The sequence below is a fragment of the Ylistrum balloti genome, unplaced genomic scaffold (assembly GCF_031769215.1).
Source record: "Ylistrum balloti isolate Yb309-2 unplaced genomic scaffold, AGI_CSIRO_Ybal_v1 Utg370228, whole genome shotgun sequence".
Taxonomy (NCBI): Eukaryota; Metazoa; Mollusca; class Bivalvia; order Pectinida; family Pectinidae; genus Ylistrum; species Ylistrum balloti.
In genome coordinates, this window is record NW_026782189.1 from 69,307 (window position 1) to 90,344 (window position 21,038).

At 38.0% G+C, this 21,038-nt stretch overlaps 1 protein-coding gene across 1 annotated transcript; it reads left to right on the plus strand.

Moving 5' to 3' along the window:
• Positions 1-1,632: 1,632 nt before the first annotated feature.
• On the plus strand, positions 1,633-13,596 carry LOC132551964 (uncharacterized). The gene is made up of 8 exons (XM_060216110.1): positions 1,633-1,722; positions 2,146-2,894; positions 3,136-3,261; positions 4,687-4,874; positions 5,054-5,109; positions 7,604-7,794; positions 8,906-9,021; positions 12,013-13,596. Exons 2-8 carry the CDS (start codon positions 2,151-2,153, stop codon positions 12,137-12,139), a joined length of 1,548 nt encoding a protein of 515 aa, XP_060072093.1. The 5' UTR covers positions 1,633-1,722; positions 2,146-2,150; the 3' UTR covers positions 12,140-13,596.
• The last annotated feature ends 7,442 nt before the right edge of the window (positions 13,597-21,038 follow it).

Consider the following 21,038-nt stretch of genomic DNA (forward strand, 5'->3'; position numbering starts at 1 on the left):
ATCAATAAAGAGGCTGGCCTTACATTCATTGAATGTAAACACATTCCACCCTGAACTAACCATTCTGATCTACCAGAGTTATTGCCCTTCGTTTTCACTCCGTCAGTAGGCCCTATAGCGATAAGCTTGGCGACAGATGGAGGCCGAGAATGGCTCCAATATGATGATTCTATCAGTTAAAGTCACAAGACAGTACATGGCATCAGGCTGCGAGTATAACAGAAAATAACAATCCACCCCGTGGCGTGATGGCCGATTTCTATATCATATCAACCTCAAGGAGGTGAAAGATTTTATTAGTCTTTAAATGAAGTAAAGATATCTTCAGTTAACATAAAACTGCAAATACTACGTAGAAATGACTTAAAAGACCCGGAAACTCTGAATCACAGGATCTTTATAGTGTCAAATCTGGGTGAATATAGACCTACGCTGGTCAATAGTGCATTAGCATTCGGTAAAAAGAACACCCATTTAACAGTCTTTATACAGCGCTGGATCCATATAGATGTAACCATATTCTTATGTCATTTTGGCTGAGAACGTCTAGATGGGCGGTACATGTGCAATTCTAACGCTGTCTTTTTCATGTTACACCATCAGACTTTATTTCCTTTCAAATATCATAGTGTAAAAATGAAATGATACTACGACTTAATATGCAATATTGTCAGTATCATATAACAAGTGGGCAACAATAGAGCCTTAACACTCAGCTTATTTTGTTTGGCAGCTATTGCCTTATTCAAATTATATTGTCAAGATTTATATCTAATTTTATGTGGGCCCAGCACTATCAAATTAGAACAAAATCCTGTTATTTGTACAAAAGAAGTAAGATTTTATAGAATTCGCGATCCTGAACGTAAAGGGTTCGGATCCTCAGTTTATATATATATAAAAGAGACCCCTTCATCCAGTGATGCTCCAGACAAAGTTTGGCTAAATTCCTGCCATTCCTACAGAGGAAGGATTTTAATTTAAATAAATCCTCTACTTCCTCTACTGGGCCCAATTCCGCTGTTTATACTAAACTGAGTCTCCATCACCAAAGGACGCTTTAGACAAAATTTGTATTAATTCGTGCAAAATATGCTAATTTCGCCCTTTTTAACATCTGTCCCCAGAAACACCGCTTATATAGAATTGATTCTTATTCACCCAAAGACGCCTCAGTCAAAATTTGGACAAAATACAATCATGGTCTACACAAGGACGATCAGGCCTATATAGATACTTATATAAATTGGAGTACAATTCTCCAAGGATGCTCCTGGTCAAATTTGTTTACAGTCAGACCAGTCTTTCATGACTAGGCTTAGATCTATTACCTGTCAAGCGATTTTCAGAAATTAGCTAACGGAAGGAAGGACAAATCGACGGCCGCTTCGGTATGGCATAAATTCGCTAGTCCTTTGGACCAGGTGAGCATATAATGCTGTGATTACAAGTTGTAATACATTTGATTTAAGTAATCTTGTCCATATGCAATTTTTATTAAAAATACGCCAAACCTAGTCAATACTTGTCTTAACGAACGAAACTGTACCGATGATTACCTCCCTTAGAAGAAGTCTTTGCGTTGTCATGTAAACATCACACACAAAATGGCGCCGAAAATGGCAGTTACCTGACATTCCAACATAAAGACGTGTATTATAAACAGTTAAAAAATAACGCTGCCTAAACGTGAAGTGTGAAAAGTAAAAGTAGATTATCAGAGTAAGTAATTAAATGCGCTAATCAGAATAAAACGTTGTCGTATCGTATGAACCACGGTTAATTACTGGTGTTCTTTGCAGGTACATAATATTGTACTACATGTACTTAGTCTACTGTTACATTGCGAAAATCTGATACTGTACACTGCACGCGCGCAGTACGGCTTTATCCTTGTACTCCTGGTTGTTCATTAGTCTCATTGATATACATTTGTATCTATCTAAACACGTGCACTCTTGAATAACTTATGAGATCTAGTGTATTTTTATAAGTTAAACAATGTTTATATTTACACTTATTGAAGCTCAAACCGCATTACATACCTACGGTACTGTAAATATGCAGTACTATAATTATAACGCATACTGTACTCAAGACATATCTATATTTTACCTGTCATGTTCACTTTTTTCTATTTTATAGCCAAGATGACAGCATACAAATTTACAGCTCACAAACAGCTGCGCCAGTTACTCAACAATGCAGAAGTTGTTCAGAAAAAAGATATTAAGGACTATGCAGGGGGTCACTTGAACCAATCTAATTTGTTCAGACCCCCGACACAGTGGGGAAACCAGAAGTGGAATAAGACCTCACCAGAACCACTCTCAACCAAGTCTAAGTCTAAGAGCACCATTGTTGTGAGTACAAGACCCCCAACAGAGAGGGATCACAAGATGAAGGATGTCTTATATGATTTCAGTATTGGTACATCAGGTAGTTTACCAACTCATCCAACAAATAGACAATTTAAAAGTCCGAGAAAGGTCTCAGAATCTCGAACATCTACAAGAAAATGCCCGAGTGCTTCATCCAACAGGTCACTTTATACAGATATGGAAAAAGATGGTGTCTATGTAGAAGAATTAAAGACAGATGAAGTTATGTTATCATCACCTAGGATTACAAACTCTAAAGGCAAGAAACTACCTCCTGTGGAGGACAATGAATATACAGTAATGGAAGACCTAGCCAAAAGCCTGGCAGAGGAAGGACTTTTAACATTCAGGCATACATTCTTACCCACACACCACATGGGTGTGACCAAAAAAGACCAGTACATCAAACTTATGAGTTTTGAAACAGATGTATTAAAGAAGAAAGAATCAAATGAAAAGAAGGTTTTGTCTGGAGAAAAAGCAGTAAAACATTTAGAAGAACGTCTCCAGCAGGTTGGTTTTATGAAAAATAGAAATACATGATATTATTGTAAATTCTTGGTGAAAAAAAATTGAAGTTGGTTGATTTTTTTACCAGATTATTTATCATTTAATTTATCTTAGATTTTTAGTACATTCTGTAGATAATTTAAAACTTTTTTGCATGAAATTTATTCCTCTGCTCAATGTACACGGTGATTTAAAGTGTAACCAGTATGTCTCAGCTGAAGCTGTTGATTTTGTGTACTTTCAGGAACTTGATTCCATGAATTTCTTTGACATGGGACCAAATTTTCACAAATTGCAAATATATAGCAACACATTTGAAGACTTGATCGAAGACTCTCCCACTTTTGTGTATATCCTTCGAGCCGTCAAGGTAGGATTATAGTCTTAATGCTTTTGGAAATGTAAGATGGCATCATATGTATGTAAGAAATGAACTGTCTGTTGATGTACACCTTTTATGATTATTTCATGAAAGTATGGATACTGTGGTTCAATCCTCAGGGATGAAATATGCCAGAAAATTTAAGGCAATGGACATGATTTTTCTTTCTGCCTTTTGTGACATTATATTCACTGTACTAATGATTCACAGTTGTAATCAAGACATGTACTAGGTTAAATTGCTGGGAATGGGGATATTCTGATCTGGTAAGTAGGACAGGGCAATCCCATCATCTGAGTTTCCAAATTTGGCCAAAATTATTGTCATTCCAAGCCTTTTACTAATTTGTATGTGATTCATCAAACATCCTGGACATGAAAGTGTTACAAAAAAAACCTTACAATTAATCTCCCAAATCCTACATAGATGATAAATTGTCATACGATAGACTCCATTACTGTAAAATCTGTCTGGCACGTTCAAATTTTGGTGTGTTGTCACAAGTGTTACGGCAAATAGGCACAATGATGAATTTGGACATCAACATTTATTACTTGATAAACAGCATACAAAATTGTAATTAGAGCAATCATAATTGAGTGCATTTATTTCTGTGTAAAAAAAGGAAAGATTATTGCTAAAATAGCTACATTTACAGTAGCTCCCCACACTGTTATATAATAGGTTCTAATACTGCCATCCTCCCCCTGTTATCTGATATACTCTATTAGTGCTATCATATAATAGTTCCCAGCATTGTCTGTCATATGATAGACTCTGTTTCTGACTATTAGTCCCTTAATTAGTCCCCAGCGGAGACTATAGGTTTGCATGGTGTCAGTCAGTCTTACTGTCCTTCCACTATCTCATCTGGGCCCTATCTTCTATTCAACCTTGGTGACCTTGGTGAGACAGTGTGTTGCATATCAAAAGTAGGTCACTCTGACTTACATTTTGACCTTTGACCTACATTAAAAAGTTTGTCTGGACCCTATTTTCTATGCTGCTTGTCATGGGAACTTTATATACTTGTGATATGGGTTCATTTTATTGAGAAGATGTGTTACATATCAAAAGTAGGTCACTCTGACCTTCATTTTGACATTTAACCACTTAATCACAAGAACTTGATACTTGCGATATGGGTTCATGTTGGATGAACTTAATTTTGAGATATGGGTTCAGTTTGGTGAGATGGTGTGTCCTGTATCAAAAATGGTCACTCAAATCAACATTTTGACCTTGCCATACATGAAACAAAAAGCTTGTCTGGAAGCTATTCCTCATTCACATCTAGGATAAATCCTTCACAAATTCAATATACTTGCTGTCATATAGTGGGGGACTGTAATTCACCAAATTGTCTTGTTATATAAACATAATCCTGTAGAAAGTTGATTCTATTTACTGTAGACTGAATATGATAACTACATCTCCAAACTACTGGATACCCAAACTCCCCAGCACAGTAAGTTATTGAAGGAACAAGTTGAACAGATGGCCAGTCGCGGAGCATTACGCCATGATGACCTGCAGGATGCCAAGGACAGGGTCAGCCATCTGGAACAAAAGGCCAAAGACAAATTGGAGGAGAATGAACAGTAAGTTTACCGTGTACACTATATATTCAGTTGGTTGTGCCCACTTTGGTATTTGTTTTGTGTGTAGGGGATGAGAAAGATTAGTATGCATTAATTGTATGTCTAAAAGCCCTTGTTGATAGTTTATTTGATTGTGTATTCTGGACAGGGAAGTTTATGTTGGTATGTTTTCATCACAGGTTAAGGAGGTTGGTGGAAGAGGAGGAAGAATGGCTGACTAATATTCCTCAACCAGGTACAGAAATGTGTATATAGTGACATGTGTTCCTGAACTGGGTAAAGATATATGTAGTGACATGTATTTCTTAACCATGTACAGATATATCTAGTGACATGTGTTCCTGTACCATGTGCAGATATATCTAGTGACATGTGTTCCTGTACCAGGTACAGATATATCTAGTGACATGTGTTCCTCAACCATGTACTGATATATCTAGCGACATGTGTTCCTGTACCAGGTACGGATATATCTAGTGACATGTGTTTCTCAACCATGTACAGATATATCTGGTGACATGTGTTCCTGTACCAGGTACAGATATATCTAGTGACATGTGTTCCTGTACCATGTACAGATATATCTAGGGACATATGTTTCTGTACCAGGTACAGATATATCTAGTGACATGTGTTCCTGTACCAGGTACAGATGTATATAGTGACATGTGTTCCTGTACCAGGTACAGATATATATAGTGGCATGTGTTCCTGTACCAGGTACAGATATATTTAGTGACATGTGTTCCTGTACCAGGTACAGATATATATAGTGACATGTGTTCCTGTACCAGGTACAGATATATCTAGTGACATGTGTTCCTGTACCAGGTACAGATATATCTAGTGACATGTGTTCCTGTACCATGTACAGATATATTTAGGGACATGTGTTTCTGTACCAGGTACAGATATATCTAGTGACATGTGTTCCTCAACCATGTACAGATATATCTAGTGACATGTGTTCCTGTACCAGGTACAGATATATCGAGTGACATGTGTTCCTGTACCAGGTACAGATATATCTAGTGACATGTGTTCCTCAACCATGTACAGATATATCTAGGGACATGTGTTTCTGTACCAGGTACAGATATATCTAGTGACATGTGTTCCTGTACCAGGTACAGATATATATAGTGACATGTGTTCCTGTACCAGGTACAGATATATCTAGTGACATGTGTTCCTGTACCAGGTACAGATATATATAGTGACATGTGTTCCTGTACCAGGTACAGATATATATAGTGACATGTCGTCCTCAACCATGTACAGATATATCTAGCGACATGTGTTCCTGTACCAGGTACAGATATATCTAGTGACATGTGTTCCTGTATCAGGTACAGATATATCTAGTGACATGTCGTCCTCAACCATGTACAAATATATCTAGTGACATGTGTTTCTGTACCAGGTACAGATATATCTAGTGACATGTGTTCCTGTACCAGGTACAGATATATTTAGTGACATGTGTTTCTGTACCAGGTACAGATATATCTAGTGACATGTGTTCCTGTACCATGTACAGATATATTTAGGGACATGTGTTTCTGTACCAGGTACAGATATATCTAGTGACATGTGTTCCTCAACCATGTACAGATATATCTAGTGACATGTGTTCCTGTACCAGGTACAGATATATCGAGTGACATGTGTTCCTGTACCAGGTACAGATATGTCTAGTGACATGTGTTCCTCAACCATGTACAGATATATCTAGGGACATGTGTTTCTGTACCAGGTACAGATATATCTAGTGACATGTGTTCCTGTACCAGGTACAGATATATATAGTGACATGTGTTCCTGTACCAGGTACAGATATATCTAGTGACATGTGTTCCTGTACCAGGTACAGATATATATAGTGACATGTGTTCCTGTACCAGGTACAGATATATATAGTGACATGTCGTCCTCAACCATGTACAGATATATCTAGCGACATGTGTTCCTGTACCAGGTACAGATATATCTAGTGACATGTGTTCCTGTATCAGGTACAGATATATCTAGTGACATGTCGTTCTCAACCATGTACAAATATATCTAGTGACATGTGTTTCTGTACCAGGTACAGATATATCTAGTGACATGTGTTCCTGTACCAGGTACAGATATATTTAGTGACATGTGTTTCTGTACCAGGTACAGATATATCTAGTGACATGTGTTCCTGTACCAGGTACAGATATATTTAGTGACATGTGTTCCTGTACCAGGTACAGATATATCTAGTGACATGTGTTCCTGTACCACGTATAGATATATCTAGTGACATGTGTTCCTGTACCAGGTACAGATATATATTACAATGCGTTATGACAGAAGTCAGCTAGCTTTAACATTAACACAATTTTATAAGTTTTGTTTATTTAGTGTATCAGTTTTAAAGTAAGGTAAATACATTCTTTTTAAAAAGAAAATATAATTCTTCTTCATAATGAAAGAGGAAATCAGAGAATGGTGTCAGACCATTTCCATATGCTGGATTCTTGATTCAAACATTATTTCAGGTATTTTGTACTTATTTTAGAAATACTAGATTACTCAATAGGTATCTGATAACCCTGTTCATTCTGCTTTCTATCTCAAAGTCTTATTATGTTGACAATTGAAATATCTGAAAACTATCTTGGTTATATGAATATCTGCAGAGTTCGTGCAATGAGGAAATTGTTTTATACAGTTTTAAATTTGAATGGTTTGTACAGACCTGCAAAGGAAGAAATCCAGTGTGTACCGTGAAGAAGGTCCTGCAGAACTGGCTGATGAAATTGAGCATGCCAAAGCTTTGATCCTTGAGAAGCTTGATGATCTCAACAACCTGAGAACAAAACTTCGAGAACAGTATGTTCCTCTCACTGTGTGTACACACCTGGAACAGTGTATTAAGGAAACAGAGGTAAACTTTCACTGAAGTAGGCTGTAAAACTCCAGTCAACATATTTTACATCTCTGTAATGATATCCATCCCCGTCCCATTTCATTTTTATCCTATTCAATTCCATCCCTGTCCCATTTCATTTTTATCCTATTCCATTCCGTCTTTGTCCCATTTCATTCAATTCCTTTCCTGTATCATTCCACATCTTTAGCATCCTATCCAATCACATTAATTTCCTACCATATTTTATCCCTTTTCCATACTTTTCCATCTCAGTCCTCATCATATCCCATTCCATGCATTTCTTGTCACATTCCATCCCCATCCCTGTCCTATTTGATCCCCATCCCTGTCCCATTCCATTCCGGCCCCTTTCCATGTCATCTCCATCCCATTTCATCTGCATCATGTCACATTCCATTCATTTCTTGTCACATTCCATCCCCATCCCTGTCCTATTTGATCCCCATCCCTGTCCCATTCCATTCTGGCCCCTTTCCGTGTCATCTCCATCTCATTTCATCTGCATTATGTCCCATTATCATTGATGTTCTGTCCATTCCATCTTTATCCTGTTTTATTCAACCAATTTCATGTCCCATTCCAACCTATTATGTCCTATCTCTGTTCTGTCCTATTTCATCTCCATCCAATTCTATTTTAATGTCAGCATCCTGTGAACTTTACTTCTTCACCTATTTTAACCCAAATTTATACAAAGGTGATGAGAACAACATGGAGTTAGTGTTGTTATTGATAGAAATTCTCAATCAAGGACATAAAACTTCAAAGAAGAGAAGATATTCATATCATACACATCTATTGCTTTTACCTTGTTTGAAAAGTTGTTACATCATTTATAATTTCATATAGCCATGTGAAAATCTTTTGAACGTATGTAAAATGTGTCTTGATACTGACTTAACATTTAACTGTTATAGCTACTTTGATATATGTGGAGGAAAATTAAATTAGATTGATACATAATTGATGACATGGTTTGTACTGTAAAAGATAAAGTAGGTAGAGCTTATATAAAACTTGTCATTGATGAGAAACATTTTACAGTTACTTAAGTCTTTGGAATGATGTCCGCATTGCTGACATTCTTCTTGGATATACTTTATAGGTTGAGGTACAAAAACTGCTGAAGCAGAATGAGTACTTCGAGAGAAGTATTGAGGAAATGGAGGTAGATCTGAAGGAGGCTATACAACAAGCTGACACCAGTGAGAGGGACGCCAAGTAAGTCCATAACAATACACCTTAAACCTTGATAAATCTACAGAGATACACCTCAAACCTTGATAAATCTACAGAGATACACCTCAAACCTTGATAAATCTACAGAGATACACCTCAAACCTTGATAAATCTACAGAGATACACCTCAAACCTTGATAAAATCACAGTGATACACTTCAAACCTTGATAAATCTACAGAGATACACCTCAAACCTTGATAAATCTACAGAGATACACCTCAAACCTTGATAAAATCACAGTGATACACCTCAAACCTTGATAAATCTACAGAGATACACCTCAAACCTTGATAAATCTACAGAGATACACCTCAAACCTTGATAAATCTACAGAGATACACCTCAAACCTTGATAAAATCACAGTGATACACTTCAAACCTTGATAAATCTACAGAGATACACCTCAAACCTTGATAAATCTACAGCAATACACCTCAAACCTTGATAAATTCCCAGAGATACACCTCAAACCTTGATAAATCTACAGAGATACACCTCAAACCTTGATAAATCTACAGAGATACACCTCAAACCTTGATAAATCTACAGAGATACACCTCAAACCTTGATAAAATCACAGTGATACACTTCAAACCTTGATAAATCTACAGAGATACACCTCAAACCTTGATAAATCTACAGAGATACACCTCAAACCTTGATAAATTCACAGCGATACACCTCAAACCTTGATAAATTCACAGCGATACACCTCAAACCTTGATAAATTCATAGCGATACACCTCAAACCTTGATAAATTCTTAGGGATACACCTCAAACCTTGATAAATTCACAGCGATACACCTCAAACCTTGATAAATCTACAGCGATACACCTCAAACCTTGATAAATTCATAGTGATACACCTCAAACCTTGATAAATTCATAGGGATACACCTCAAACCTTGATAAATTCATAGTGATACACCTCAAACCTTGATAAATTCATAGGGATACACCTCAAACCTTGATAAATTCACAGCGCTACACCTCAAACCTTGATAAATCTACAGCGATACACCTCAAACCTTGATAAATCTACAGCGATACACCTCAAACCGTGATAAATTCACAGCGATACACCTCAAACCTTGATAAATTCATAGTGATACACCTCAAACCTTCATAAATTCACAGGGATACACCTCAAACCTTGATAAATTCATAGTGATACACCTCAAACCTTGATAAATCTACGGCGATACACCTCAAACCTTGATAAATTCATAGGGATACACCTCAAACCTTGATAAATTCACAGCGATACACCTCAAACCTTCATAAATTCATAGTGATACACCTCAAACCTTCATAAATTCACAGGGATACAACTCACACCTTGATAAATTCATAGTGATACACCTCAAACCTTGATAAATCTACGGCGATACACCTCAAACCTTGATAAATTCATAGGGATACACCTCAAACCTTGATAAATTCACAGCGATACACCTCAAACCTTCATAAATTCACAGCGATACACCTCAAACCTTCATAAATTCATAGTGATACACCTCAAACCTTGATAAATTCACAGGGATACATCTCAAACCTTGATAAATTCATAGTGATACACCTCAAACCTTGATAAATCTACGGCGATACACCTCAAACCTTGATAAATCTATGGCGATACACCTCAAACCTTGATAAATTCATAGGGATACACCTCAAACCTTGATAAATTCACAGGGATACACCTCAAACCTTGATAAATTCATAGTGATACACCTCAAACCTTGATAAATTCACAGGGATACACCTCAAACCTTGATAAATCTACGGCGATACACCTCAAACCTTGATAAATTCATAGGGATACACCTCAAACCTTGATAAATTCATAGTGATACACCTCAAACCTTGATAAATTCACAGGGATACACCTCAAACCTTGATAAATTCATAGTGATACACCTCAAACCTTGATAAATTCACAGCGATACACCTCAAACCTTGATAAATTCATAGTGATACACCTCAAACCTTGATAAATTCACAGCGATACACCTCAAACCTTCATAAATCTACAGCGATACACCTCAAACCTTGATAAATTCACAGCGATACACCTCAAACCTTGATAAATTCATAGTGATTCACCTCAAACCTTGATAAATTCTTAGGGATACACCTCAAACTTTGATAAATTCACAGCGATACACCTCAAACCTTGATAAATTCATAGTGATACACCTCAAACCTTGATAAATTCACAGGGATACACCTCAAACCTTGATAAATTCATAGTGATACACCTCAAACCTTCATAAATTCACAGCGATACACCTCAAACCTTGATAAATTCACAGCGATACACCTCAAACCTTGATAAATTCATAGTGATTCACCTCAAACCTTGATAAATTCATAGGGATACACCTCAAACCTTGATAAATTCTTAGGGATACACCTCAAACCTTGATAAATTCTGAGGGATACACCTCAAACCTTGATAAATTCTGAGGGATACACCTCAAACCTTCATAAATTCTCAGGGATACACCTGAAACCTTGATAAATCTACAGTGATACACCTCAAACCTTGATAAATTCACAGCGATACACCTCAAACCTTGATAAATTCACAGCGATACACCTCAAACCTTCATAAATCTACAGAGATACATTTCAAATCACATGCTGACAGAACTGTGATAATGAGACAGGGATGAAATGATTTATCTCACATGCATCCAAATATATTTCAATGATGAAATATACGGGTCAGAGTATCAAATAGTGATATGATAAATATGGTTCTGTGTCACTCAGATTATGAACCATGCTTCTCTGAATTCTACATCCTATATAGGAATGTCATATTCTGTATCACACACACATATTCTGACAGCAAGATATATAACATCTAGTGTAAAGTATATGGAACAACAATAAGAACTTTATTATGGAAGGTAACGCAGTGACTGATTAAGTGTTTGTTTTAATCATCCATCTTTTTTCAGGCGGATCTGGAGAAAAGTGAACTCCAGACGTGGGCTACCTCATATTCCAAACCTGATGAACGGAGGACCACATGAAAGTGATGATGATGAAGATGATGAAAGTAAATGGAACTGGTACATCTCCTAAGCATTAACAAAGAATCCTCTGGTGATCAGGACTGTGTGTAATTAAACAGGAGTAGCTGCAACGGGCTGTTGTACTACAAAGTATATTGTAATTGACAATGTTAACTAAACATCAACTGTCTACAGTATTACTGTACTAAAACCATGCTGACAAAATGTGTGTGTGAAAAAAATATTAATGTGAATATCAGATGAATTTATCTTATTGAAAAATATTACAAACTCCTCTTTTCACTTTGTGATTTTACTATTTTGTGTAACTAGATATGGATTTTCTGATATCAAATCCATAAGAAGCAAATGTTGAGTGTTGAAATCAGGAATGAAAAGGAAAGTTTTTAAAGTGTTAACATGTCAGACTCTAATAATTCCTGAAAAAGATATCTCCCTAATGGACTATTCAGTTCTGTAATGATAAATAAATACCCATTTGTAGTATGTGTGTAAGTTTATCACACTAAATGTACAGTTGTGGGATCGTTTTGTTGCTGGAGACACACCACTCTCCACTCTCTGAGGTGTGAAACTTTATCATAGACTTATTAATGCCAGGTCCAGTGTTATTTTGAAAAATGTTGAATTAAAAATAACTTTTGCATTCACAAATTTATTTTGATATGCCTATGGCTATTTAGTCATAAGTACATGAGTTTTCCATCTAATTTTCGATTGGTAATGTTAGCCATCCATTTTTGCAAATGGCACAAAATATGCGATCCTATTGCACAATTGTACACTATATACTGAATAGTGCATGTGCTTGTGTGATGTATGCATGATGTAAGCATGATGTGCGCACAAAGTTTTAGGTGCATTGTGTGGTACCACAATTGTACATGTAGCTCTGCTAAGACCGGTATGCTTTCTTGGGTGAATAATGAATTTTCAAAGTAAACTTTACATATACATATGTATCAGCATTACTGATAGATTTATGATGTTGGAATATAATAATTATCAATAGATGTATGTAGTAATGAGAAAAAGTCATTATGTACAATGTATAACAGATACTCCTTGTCAAAAGTTTGACAAAGTTTGCAGCTTTCCTCACTGTTGTACAGTCTAATGCTTTTGGACATGCTGTGCACAATGTATGTATCTTGTTATTGTGTTCATATCTGAAGCCAGGAAAAGAGCTACATAAGGTGCTAGTCTACATAGTGAAAGAAATATGTACAAACTGTAGGGGTCAAAGAATTGAATGGGACTGGAGAGTAGCTTTTTTTTTAGTAATGTGAAGTTTCAGTGTTTGTGATGAGGTTTAACACCACATATAATTACATACCATTTATCAGCATGATAATTGAGACATTATAGGGGCTTGGCTGATGCTGTATATTCCCATTGCATTCTGTGTGATTCAGTCATTGATTCTGTTTTACCAGGTATGTAGACTGTACATACACATTCCCCAAATATTACTAGTATTATTAAATGTGTAGTACTGCTAAAACTGTGATACCAAATAAATCATCAAATGAAAGACATCTCTGTTTTTTTTCTCTTTTTTTATCAGAGTTACAAAAACCCATTAAAACAAGAGTATCAATGAAACTTATGAACATATTCTCTTCAAAAATCACTTAATCGGACACAAAATTTTAACAAAGCCTGTCATAAATCTGTAATTAAGGGGTTGCAGTTCCTGAATTTGATATATGGCATATTGACTAAATATGATCAATGTATACACCCAAGTTTCCTGCTCCTGGTTTTAATGCAGGCAAAGCTATGCTCATGACACAACATTTTAACGAAGGGCAATAACTCTGTACTGAAGGGTCATAAGCCCAGACTTTACTCCATTGCCCTCTGCTTTTGTATGACTGGTGTAAATATCATGTTTCAATATCCTAGTTAAATTGCAGGCAAAGTAATGCTCTGGACACAAAATTTTATCATGGCTCTTAAATTAGTACACGTACAGTTCACATTGATCAATGTATACACCAAGTTTTGATTATCTTCTAAAATGCAAGCAAAGTTATGTTCTGGACAAGACATTTCTAACAAAGGGAAATAACTCTGTAATTAAGGGGTCAAGGAACCTGAATTTGGTACACAGCACATTATATATATTTTTTCAATATATCCAAGTTTCATTATCCTAGTTTAAATGCAAACAAATTTGTACTTTGGCCACGAAATCATAATAAAGGCCAGTAACTCTGAAATTGAAGGGTCGAGTGCTGTGAATTTGGTTCACTGAACATCCATTTAGCATGGAATACCACAATAATTAAAACAGATGCTAAACAACCACTATCAATCACAAAAGAGATAGAACTACTACTAACTAGGAAATAAAACTACCACAAACAAGGAGATAGAACTACCACGAACAAGGAAATAGAACTACCACGAACAGGGAAATAGAACTACCACGAACAGGGACATAGAACTACCACGAACAGGGAGATAGAACTACCATGAACAAGGACATAGAACTACCACAAACAAGGAGATAGAACTACCATGAACAGGGAGATAGAACTACCACAAACAAGGAAATAGAACTACCATGAACAGGGAGATAGAACTACCATGAACAGGGAGATAGAACTACCACGAACAAGGAAATAGAACTACCACGAACAAGGAGTTAGAACTACCATGAACAAGGAGATAGAACTACCAAGAACAGGGAGATAGAACTACCACGAACAAGGAAATAGAACTACCATGAACAGGGAGATAGAACTACCACGAACAAGGAAATAGAACTACCACGAACAGGGACATAGAACTACCACGAACAGGGACATAGAACTACCATGAACAAGGACATAGAACTACCACAAACAAGGAGATAGAACTACCATGAACAGGGAGATAGAACTACCACAAACAAGGAAATAGAACTACCATGAACAGGGAGATAGAACTACCATGAACAAGGAAATAGAACTACCACAAACAAGGAGTTAGAACTACCATGAACAAGGAGATAGAACTACCAAGAACAGGGAGATAGAACTACCACGAACAAGGAAATAGAACTACCACGAACAGGGAGATAGAACTACCACGAACAAGGAAATAGAACTACCACGAACAGGGACATAGAACTACCACAAACAGGGACATAGAACTACCATGAACAAGGACATAGAACTACCACAAACAAGGAGATAGAACTACCATGAACAGGGTGATAGAACTACCACAAACAAGGAAATAGAACTACCATGAACAGGGAGATAGAACTACCATGAACAGGGAGATAGAACTACCACGAACAAGGAAATAGAACTACCACGAACAAGGAGTTAGAACTACCATGAACAAGGAGATAGAACTACCAAGAACAGGGAGATAGAACTACCACGAACAAGGAAATAGAACTACCACGAACAGGGAGTTAGAACTACCATGAACAAGGAGATAGAACTACCAAGAACAGGGAGATAGAACTACCACGAACAAGGAAATAGAACTACCACGAACAAGGAGATAGAACTACCACGATCAAAGGAAATAGAACTACCACGAACAGGGACATAGAACTACCACGAACAAGGACATAGAACTACCACAAACAAGGAGATAGAACTACCACGAACAGGGACATAGAACTACCACGATCAAGGACATAGAACTACCACAAACAAGGAGATAGAACTACCAAGAACAGGGAGATAGAACTACCACGAACAAGGAGATAGAACTACCACGAACAGGGAGATAGAACTACCATGAACAGGGAGATAGAACTACCAAGAACAGGGAGATAGAACTACCATGAACAGGGAGATAGAACTACCACGAACAGGGAGATAGAACTATCACAAACAAGGAGATAGAACTACCACGAACAAGGAGTTAGAACTACCATGAACAAGGAGATAGAACTACCATGAACAGGGTGATAGAACTACCATGAACAGGGTGATAGAACTATCACAAACAAGGAGATAGAACTACCATGAACAGGGTGATAGAACTACCATGAACAGGGACTTAAAACTACCATGAACAACGAAATAGAACTACCACGAACAGAAAAAGACTTTCAAGTTCTACCACTACGAGTGTAAATTAACTATCACTTTTAGAAGCATAAAGATACATTTACAACACAGATTTAAAACTACTACCACAAAAACTGATTAAAATACCACTACTGCAGATAAAACTACCACAAACTGTGACAGGAATACCACTACCACAAATGTAAAACTATCAAAACTACAACACAGATAACTACCTCCAACTACAAAGCCCTTATGCTTACATTCTATTATAATGTTTACTCTGGCAACACACAGAGCAACATCTCTAAGGGACAGTGGAGATAACTGTCACAGTGTACCTGAGGGGAGGTAACATTCAAACAGTAATCAGTGGAGGTAAGGTAACCCTAATACAGTAAGTGTACCCAAGGGGAGGTAACTATCAAATTGTAACTACCAGGCGGTAACCTTAAAACAGTAACTGTCACAGTATACCTAAGGGGAGGTAACGTTTGAACAGTAATCAGTGGATGTAACTGTCACATTGTAACTGCGGGGAGGTAACCCACAAACAGTAACTGTCACATTGTACCTAAGGGGAGGTAACGTTCAAACAGTAATCAGTGGTGGTAACTGCCAAATTATAACAATTGGAAGGCAATTAAAACTAACTTCAACCAGAGGATGTAAATGTAAAATTGAAACAGTCAAGGGGAGTTAACTATCAAATTGTAACTACCAGGCGGTAACCTTAAAACAGTAACTGTAACAGTATACCTAAGGGGAGGTAACGTTCGAACAGTAATCAGTGGATGTAACTGTCACATTGTAACTGCGGGGAGGTAACCCACAAACAGTAACTGTCACATTGTACCTAAGGGGAGGTAATGTTCGAACAGTAATCAGTGGTGGTAACTGTCACGTTGTAATTACGGGGAGGTAACCCCGAAACAGTAACTGTTACAGTGTACCTGAGGGAAGGTAATGTTCGAACAGTAACTATCACATTGTCACTACGGGTAGGTAATCCAAAAGCAGTAACTGTCAAAGTGTACCCGAAGGAAGGTAATGTTCGAACACTAATCAGTGGAGGTAACTGTCACATTATAACTGCGAGGAGGTAACCTTAAAACAGTAACTGTCACAGTGTACCTAAGGAAAGGCAACGTTCGAACAGTAATCTGTGGTGGTAACTGTCACATTGTAACTACAGGGAGGTAACCTTAATACAGTAAGTGTACCCAAGGGGAGGTAACTATCAAATTGTAACTACGGGGAGGTAACCCTCAAACAGTTACTGTCACATCGTACCTAAGGGGAGGCAACGTTCGAACAGTAATCAGTGGATGTAACTGTCACATTTTAACTACAGGGAGGTAACCCCAAAACAGTAACTGTCACATTGTACCTAAGGGGAGGTAACCCCCAAACAGTAATTGTCACAGTATACCTAAGGGGAGGCAACGTTCGAACAGTAATCAGTAGTGGTAAGTGTCACTTTGTAACTACGGGGAGGTAACCCCAAAACAGTAACTGTCACATTGTACCTAAGGGGAGGTAACGTTCGAACAGTAATCAGTGGATGTAACTGTCACATTGTAACTGCGGGGAGGTAACCCACAAACAGTAACTGTCACATTGTACCTAAGGGGAGGTAACGTTCGAACAGTAATCAGTGGTGGTAACTGCCAAATTATAACAATTGGAAGGCAATTAAAACTAACTTCAACCAGAGGATGTAAATGTAAAATTGAAACAGCGAAGAAGTAACTCTAACACTGTAGTCAGAGGTGGTAAAAGTCATAGTGTAACATTGGGGAGGTAATTCTCAAACTGGAATCAGAGGAGGTAATTGACGCATTGTAACGACTTGGCGGTAAATACCAAAGGAGCTACTTATTCTGTCCCGGTGTTCCTTAGAGAACGGACTCTCATACTGTATTCTGAGGAAGTAACTATCGTATTGTTACTCTGGGCAGGTAACTATCGAAGGTGGTAAATGTCGTTATGTTACTACGGGGAGGTAACTCTCAAGCTGTTATTACATAGATGAAACTCTCAGACAGCTATCAAGGGGGAGTGTTTAAACAGTCATAGAACTAGAGTTGTTGCATGAGATAGCTCTCAAACTTTAAACCGAGGAAGATGGCCCCGCTGTGGTTGTAACATCTTTCATTTTCTGAATGCTACGTTTGTAAGTCTGTAAAACATTACTTTACCAGCACCTTTCACTCCAGGCACGAGTTTGTTACGCGATCTAGTTATCTGTTATAACATCTGTGTAATGTTTTGTTTACTATCTACATCAACACATCTGTCAGTGTGACCCATTACAACAGATAGTCATACTATCTCTCCACTTCTACACAGAAAGTTAGATGATGTGAAAGTTCACTAAGCACGATTCTCATGTTTAAAATGTCTCACTGCAGTCAGCTATAAGTACTACGTAAAGACAGGATCAGTCGATCAAATCCAGTAAATTCAAGACATATCCTTAGACAGGCGGTAGAATACAAAGAACTACGTATAGTGTAGAACAGACTGTCTAATGCTACATATCAGGTGTAGCCACGAACAGGCTGTCAAATACTTCACACCAGGTGTAGCCACGAACAGGCTGTCAAATACTTCACACCAGGTGTAGCCACGAACAGGCTGTCAAAAACTTCACACCAGGTGTAGCCACGAACAGGCTGTCAAATACTTCACACCAGGTGTAGACACGAACAGGCTGTCAAATACTACACACCAGGTGTAGACACGAACAGGCTGTCAAATACTTCACACCAGGTGTAGCCACGAACAGGCTGTCAAATACTACACACCAGGTGTAGCCAAGAACTGACTGTCAAATACTACACATCAGGTGTAGCCACGAACAGGCTGTCAAATACTTCACACCAGGTGTAGCGGGCAACAGACTGTCAAATACTTCACACCAGGTGTAGTCACGAACAGGCTGTCAAATACTACACACCAGGTGTAGCCAAGAACTGACTGTCAAATACTACACATCAGGTGTAGCCACGAACAGGCTGTCAAATACTTCACACCTGGTGTAGCCACGAACAGGCTGTCAAATACTTCACACCAGGTGTAGCCACGAACAGGCTGGCTGTCAAATACTTCACACCAGGTGTAGCCACGAACAGGCTGTCAAATACTTCACACCAGGTGTATCCACGAACAGGCTGTCAAATACTTCACACCAGAACAAACTGTTAGATACTAAGAACCAGGTATAGTCCAAAACAGGCTGTCAAATACCAAGTACCAAGTATGGTCCAGAACGGAGTGTCAAATAGTATCAGGTAAGTACTAGAACTGGCCGTCACATACCAATTGCTATGCATGGCTCGGTACCGTTAAGGACTGGGTACCTATGTACCTAGATATAAAGGTGTGTTACTGTCAGGGCTGGTTACCTATAATCTTTAAGGACTTGGTACCTATGTACCTAGATATAAAGGTGTGTTACTGTCAGGGCTGGTTACCTATAATCGTTAAGGGCTGGGTACCTATGTACCTAGATATAAAGGTGTGTTACTGTCAGGGCTGGTTACCTATAATCGTTAAGGACTTGGTACCTATGTACCTAGATATAAAGGTGTGTTACTGTCAGGGCTAGTTACCCATTATCGATATAAGGTGTGACTGCTGGTACCTATAATCTATGTACCTAGATATAAAGGTGTGTTACTGTCAGGGCTGGTTACCTATAATCGTTAAGGGCTGGGTACCTATACATCTAGATATAAAGGTGTGTTACTGTCAGGGCTAGTTACCTATAATCGTTAAGGACTGGGTACCTATGTACCTAGATATAAAGGTGTGTTACTGTCAGGGCTGGTTATCTATAATCGTTCAGGGCTGGGTACCTATGTACCTAGATATAAAGGTGTGTTACTGTCAGGGCTGGTTACCTATAATCGTTAAGGACTGGGTACCTATGTACCTAGATATAAAGGTGTGTTACTGTCAGGGCTAGTTACCTATAATCGTTAAGGACTTGGTACCTATGTACCTAGATATAAAGGTGTGTTACTGTCAGGGCTAGTTACCCATTATCGTTAAGGGCTGGGTACCTATGTACCTAGATATAAAGGTGTGTTACTGTCAGGGCTGGTTACCTATAATCGTTAAGGACTTCCTACCTGTGTACTCAGATTGATGAAGGTGATATTAAATTCTGTTCCTAGGTATAAAACTGTAAGGCTAAGATCGGAGGGTGTGCAGCACGGCGACTGGAAGATCTGTGGCGAGTCTGTATCCATCATATCTACATCTCGTAGAATTTTATGTCCCGATGTCTGCGATAAGGCTATAAAGAGCATACATGTTTATGAACAAGAGCTGGTAGTAAGCCAACACAAACCATTTGTTATCCTTCTGGGGAGGGGGATACTCAGGATAGACAGAGCGAATGAGAGACTGTTTAGAGAAAGGCAAATATACATGCACGCCAATACGGGTGTACATTATCTGTATTTAAATAAGCAAAGAGTGAAAAAACAGAGAGAAGGAAGATATATGTTACATGCAGTAATATATCTAGTGGCAGCGCCAATGGAGGACGGATATAAAGAAAGGAGAAGGTAGTAGCGACATGATTATTTCGGTCATCACTGGACTAGTGTGAGCCCTGCTATCAGGTTTAAGCAAACTGTCTTCCCAGGGACTAGAGTGAAGACATCCGGTTTAGCAAACTGTCTTCCCAGGGACTAGAGTGAAGACATCCGGTTTAGCAAACTGTCTTCCCCGGGACTAAAGTAAAGACTTCCGGTCTAGCAATCTGTCTTCCCTGGGACTAGAAAGATTGTCCGCTTTAGCAATCTGTTTCCCCTCGGATTATAGTAAGAGCCGGATTCTGGCAGCGATCTGTCTTTTATGGACTGGGATGAGGATTGCTTACGTCTGGTTTAACAAATCGTTTCCGCATAA